We start from the raw sequence: 5,522 nt of genomic DNA on the forward strand, positions 1-5,522 counted from the left end.
TGGGTTTTGGGGTTAGGTTCTCTTTTTTTCGGTTTTGTTTTTGTTTCTTTTGCAAGAAGGGGAAGACACAAGGAAAACTCTTCAAGCATCTACTCTCGGATGCACATTCGCAACACATGCAGATGGACGACTCTGCTCCCGCAGAAGTGGTTTAAAAGCCCAAACAACCTGGGCAACCGTTCCCGCTTCTATTTTCTTCTTCCTTTTTCTTCTTAAAAAAAAATCGGTCGCTCAGCCAACTATTTGCTTCCCCCCCTCCCTCCTTTTAGCCATCATGGGCTTCCTTTGCTTCAGTCGAAAAGGGGAAGGGGCTACAGGGTAGGCGAGTTCCTCCCTCCAACAACATCTAAAAAAAAAAGAAAAAAAAAAGAAAAAAAAAGAAGGAAGTCTCCCCCTCTTTATGTTTTAAGCCCCTCGCTTTGTTTGCCTCCCGAGGCAGGATCGCATGGCCAAGCGCACATCGATATTTTCCGTGCGTGTGGCTCGCCGCGCCTCTCCCCCTCCACGCCACCCTTCCCCTGGCTGTGGGGGAGGCAGGGGGGTGGAGGGACACCCCTCCAAAAAAATAATGAAGCCGCCAGCAGTGCTGGGTTGAAGGCGGCCACGGGCGCCGAGCGGGGCCGTGCCGTGCCGGGCGGGGGCCGGGCGACCGCGGGGCGAGCGGCGGCGGCAGCGCGGCAGGGCACGGGGCGGGCGGCGGGGCGGGCAGGGCGAGGGGCGGCCGCGCCGCCATTAGCCCGTGGCCGGGGACGCCCGGATGGACGGGGCGGCTCGGGCCAATGAGCGGGCGCCGGGAGAGCGGCCGGGCGGCGGGTAAAGGCAGCGTTGGGAGAGGAGCCACCAGTGCGGGCGGGGAGAGGGAGAGAAGCCAGGGGAGGGAGGGAAAGAGGGAGGGAGGAAAGAAAAAGAGGGGGAGGGAGGAGAGGGGGAGAAAAATAAAAAGCCGCCGCCTCAGCAGCGGCCACCGAAATAAACAGAGGAGAGAGACGGAGCGAGGGTGCGGGTGGAACGGGGCTACAACTCCGCCGCCCCGGCCGCCCGGCTCCGGCCCCGGAGCCGCGCGGCCCCTTCCAGCCCCCCCGCCTACCCTCCCCACCCCCACTGCCGCCCTTATTGTTTTTAATCCGCCTCCGGCGCCCCCCTTCTTCCCCCTCCTTCTCCTCTCCCCACGCCCCTCCGCGGCGGCGGGCGGGGGCGGCGCGGCGCACACCCCCCGAGTCCCTTCGCTCCGTGGGAACCCGCGGCTGCAAGTTTTTCTCCGTGAGAGACACCGCTAATGCCCGGCGGAGGATAAAACGAAAGCGGGGGCCTGGGGGCGGCAGGGGGCCCGAGGCGGCGAGGAGGGCCGCGACCCACGCGGGGAACGGCGCGGGGACGGGCAGGCGGGCGGGGGTCGGCGGCGGTGACATCCCGGTGGCGGCAGAGGCGGGGGGGGGCGGCTGCGGCGTGTGTGTGTGTGCGCGTGTGCGTGCGTGTGTGCCGCAGGGAACGGCGAGGCGAGCCTTGCCCCCCCCCCCGTCCCCATCCCCAGCCCCGTCCCTCCCCTGCTCCCCCTCCCCTCCCCTGCCCGCCCCCGCCTCAGCTCCTTTAATACACTTTGGTTCTCCGCTCGCCTTTGGACTCCGCTCTGCCTGGCTCCGGATACGGCTCCGGCGGCGGCGGCAGCGGCAGCAGCAGCGGGCCGGTGCGGGCGCGGGCGGCGGCGGCGGCGGCGGAGGGGGGACGGAGCGGCTGCCGGGGGGAAGCGGCGGCAGCAGCGGCGGCCCCGCGCCGGGCCGGGCCGGGCTGGGCCGGGCCGGGCGGGCGGCGGCAGCCCGGCGACGGTAGTGGGGCGGCGGCAGCGGCGGCGGCGGCGGCCCCGGAGCGGCGCGGACCATGCTGCTGGACGCCGGCCCGCAGTTCCCGGCCCTCGGCGTGGGCACCTTCGCCCGGCATCACCACTCGGCCGCGGCGGAGATGCAGGACCGGGAGCTGAGCCTGGCGGCGCAGAACAGCTTCGTGGACTCGGCGGCGGCGCACATGGGTGCCTTCAAGCTCAACGCCGGCGCCCACGACCTCTCCCCCGGGCAGAGCTCGGCGTTCACGTCGCAGGCGCCCGGCTACCCCGCCGCCGCCCTGGGGCCCCACGCCGCCCACGTCGGCTCCTACTCCGGCGCTCCATTCAACTCTACCCGGGACTTCTTGTTTCGCAGCCGCGGCTTCGGGGACTCGTCGCCGGCCGGCGGGCAGCACGGCATCTTCGGCCCTGCGGCCGGCAGCCTTCACCACCCGCACACGGACGCTCAGAGCCACCTCCTGTTCCCGGGCATCCACGACCAGCACGGCCCCCACGCCTCTCAAAACGTCCTCAACGGGCAGATGCGCCTGGGATTGCCGGGGGAGGTGTTCGCCCGGTCGGATCAGTACCGGCAAGTCTCCAGCCCCAGGACTGACCCTTACTCGGCGGCTCAGCTGCACAACCAGTACGGCCCCATGAATATGAATATGGGCATGAACATGGCAGCCCACCACCATCACCACCCAGGTGCCTTTTTCCGCTACATGCGGCAGCAGTGCATCAAGCAAGAGCTCATCTGCAAGTGGATCGACCCCGAGCAGCTGAATAACCCTAAAAAAAGTTGCAATAAAACTTTCAGCACCATGCACGAGTTGGTCACCCACGTCTCGGTGGAGCACGTTGGGGGACCCGAGCAGAGCAACCATGTCTGCTACTGGGAGGAGTGTCCCCGGGAAGGCAAACCCTTCAAAGCGAAATACAAACTGGTCAATCATATCCGAGTGCACACGGGAGAGAAACCTTTCCCCTGCCCCTTCCCCGGCTGCGGAAAAGTTTTCGCCAGATCAGAAAACCTCAAAATTCACAAAAGGACGCACACAGGTAATTCGGGTTTCTTTCGGCATATTTTCCCACTCAGACCCTGCCTATGTACGTGAAATGTATAAAAACAGGTAGAGATTCGGGCAGAGAGATGTAAAAGGACGAGAGTGATAAGATAAGGATCCCCCCCTTAGCATTTTTTCGCGCTCCATCACACGGCTGCGGTTTGTTGTTGTTGTTGTTGTTTTCTTCCTGCCTAGCATCGCTACTCTCTTTCCCAGATTTCGAAAGGATGTTTTACTGATTTCTTCTTATTTGCGGGGTGAGCGCTGTAGATTCGTGCCGAGACTCGGCGGGATCTGCCGCACCAACGCCAAATACGGCGCCAAGTAATTTCTTCAATGTCCTGCTAAAAGACGGGAATATATGTATATCTATATGTATATACACGTGCACACACGAAATGCCTTATGCATTTGCAACGGGCAACGGATTTGCATAGAACTTCGGCGCTTGTGAGCATGGCTTTTATGTACGGATACAGCGAGAAACTAGATAAATAGGTGCAAAATCCGTCATTAGTCCAAAATCCTGGTGGAAGTTGGCGAAACGTCCCTTTCTGGAAATGTTTTCCATTAAATTTAAACAGTGTGAGCAAGGCAATAAAATTTTCTCGTTTCCAAAAAAGAAAAGAAAAGGAAAGGAAAAAAAAAGATTTAAAAAGTCTCGCTGGAGGTGATTTAAGGTGCTTTGGCAACAGTTTATTAAATTATGTAATAGGGATCGGAGGATTTGAGGCTCGGAAACTTCCACCCAGATCAGGTGGAAGCGGAGCAAAGGAACCCGGGGTTTTCCTGATGGAAAATCGCCCGAGCCGAAGGAGTAACAAAAATAAACGCATCCTCCCGTCTCATCTATTATTCATTTACTGCTCCTGCCGGCTCCAACCCTGCCAGACTATTTCCTAAAAGACAGCCAAATATTTTAGCGACTTCCACTCTAAATATTTACCCGGAGAAAGGCTAAAAATCTCGAGGCCTATTGTTTTTCTAAAGTGCTAAGCCCGATGCGAGGTGCGAGACGAGCTTTAACAAGGTTTAAAATTGGAGAAATGTATTTGCATGAGATACCCGCGCTGAAGTCATTGTGTCTGAGCGGATGTCTTTAAGAAACAATTTAGGTGCTAATGGAATTTAATGTGAAATGCTTCCCCCCCTCCAAAGGCGGGGGGGTGGGGTGGGAGTGGGGGTTGGGGGGGGGCATGTGGAGTTCTCACCTCCAAATTACTCCCCGGCATTTGGAGTCCTGGCAGCCGGGCGAGAAGAATCCCTATGAAAATTAAATGAAGTATTTTACAGACGTTTAGTTTTCCCAGCGGATGGGCGTTTATCTCGAATATCCATACACGAAACAATCTGCCCGGCCTTAAATCTGTCGGTAATGGTTTCCAGTTTAACAGGATCGCGGATTTGGTACCGAGGCGAAACGGCTCGATGCTGGGGTGGCTTTTTTCCCCTCTTTTAATTTTTTTTAATGGTCTTTCCTCTTCAATCTCTTTCGGGGCCGGCTGCGCGTCTGCACCGGTCGAAATAAAACCAGACGGCGTGTCTGGGGGTGGGGAGTTTGGTAGAAAAAACAGTCGGGGGACTGACAGTGCCTGTCTGCATGGCACCGCGGGAGCAGCGTGGCCCTTCTGCTTCGCGGAGGCTGGGGCAAAATCGGCTCTGGGAAGCGGCCGGTAGCGGGAAGTCTAGAGCGGAGCGGGGGAAGGGAGGAAAGCCCGAGGGAGCCGGGCGCGGGAGCTGTGTGGACTTTGTTGCGGAGGCGCCCGCGCTCACCCCTGCCGCTCCACCGCTCTCTTGCAGGGGAGAAGCCTTTCCAGTGCGAGTTTGAAGGCTGCGACCGGCGCTTCGCCAACAGCAGCGACCGCAAGAAGCACATGCACGTCCACACCTCGGACAAGCCCTACCTGTGCAAGATGTGCGACAAGTCCTACACCCACCCCAGCTCCCTGCGGAAGCACATGAAGGTACCCGGCCCCGCAGCCGGCGGCGGGAGGCGGGAGGGCGGCCGCCCCGCGCCGGGCGCCCCGTCGGGGCGGCGGGCGGCGGGCGCGGGGCCCGGGGGCGGCGGGCCGGGCCGGCGGCGGGGGGAGCGCCCGGGGGGCGGTGGCGGCGGCCTCCCCGTCCCCCCTCCACCCGGCCGTGTTGCCTTTGCCCCCCAGGTGCACGAATCGTCCCCGCAAGGCTCCGAGTCCTCCCCGGCCGCCAGCTCCGGCTACGAGTCCTCCACCCCCCCGGGGCTGGTGTCCCCCACCGCCGAGTCGCAGAGCACCAGCAACCTCTCCCCGGCGGCGGCGGCGGCGGCAGCGGCAGCGGCGGCGGCCGTATCCGCCGTGCACCGGGGCGGCGGTGGCGGCGGCGGCAGCGGCGGTGGCGGCGGCGGCGGCCACAGCGGCCTCTCCTCCAACTTCAACGAGTGGTACGTGTAGGGCCCCGCCGGACTGCTCTGCATGGCCCTGCCGCGCCCTCCCCTCCCGCCCCGGCGGCGGCGGGCAGGAGGGAGCTGACCCGCCGGAGACGCGCCGGGAGATGCCGCCGCACCCGCTGGCAGCGAAATGACGGCCGAGCAGGATGGGGACGGGGGTGTGTGGGGGGATTTATGTCCCCTCACCCTTACCGCCTTCGGGTCTTCGCGGGTTTTT

At 62.2% G+C, this 5,522-nt stretch overlaps 1 protein-coding gene across 1 annotated transcript; it reads left to right on the plus strand.

Moving 5' to 3' along the window:
• The first annotated feature begins 1,875 nt into the window (after positions 1–1,875).
• ZIC2 (Zic family member 2) lies at positions 1,876–5,309 on the plus strand. Its single transcript, XM_062020542.1, has 3 exons — positions 1,876–2,878; positions 4,684–4,847; positions 5,043–5,309. The coding sequence occupies exons 1-3, from the start codon at positions 1,876–1,878 to the stop codon at positions 5,307–5,309; spliced, it is 1,434 nt and encodes a 477-aa protein (XP_061876526.1).
• Positions 5,310–5,522: the final 213 nt, after the last annotated feature.

This window comes from Colius striatus, chromosome 1, assembly GCF_028858725.1.
Source record: "Colius striatus isolate bColStr4 chromosome 1, bColStr4.1.hap1, whole genome shotgun sequence".
NCBI lineage: Eukaryota > Metazoa > Chordata > Aves > Coliiformes > Coliidae > Colius > Colius striatus.

Excerpts from the sequence above, each read along its gene's own strand:
- ZIC2 (XM_062020542.1), top strand. The coding sequence starts at position 1,876 with ATGCTGCTGGACGCCGGCCCGCAGTTCCCGGCCCTCGGCGTGGGCACC. Across the intron at positions 2,879-4,683 it reads TCACAAAAGGACGCACACAG|GGGAGAAGCCTTTCCAGTGC; the intron begins GTAATTCGGGTT and ends GCTCTCTTGCAG. Across the intron at positions 4,848-5,042 it reads CCCTGCGGAAGCACATGAAG|GTGCACGAATCGTCCCCGCA; the intron begins GTACCCGGCCCC and ends TTTGCCCCCCAG.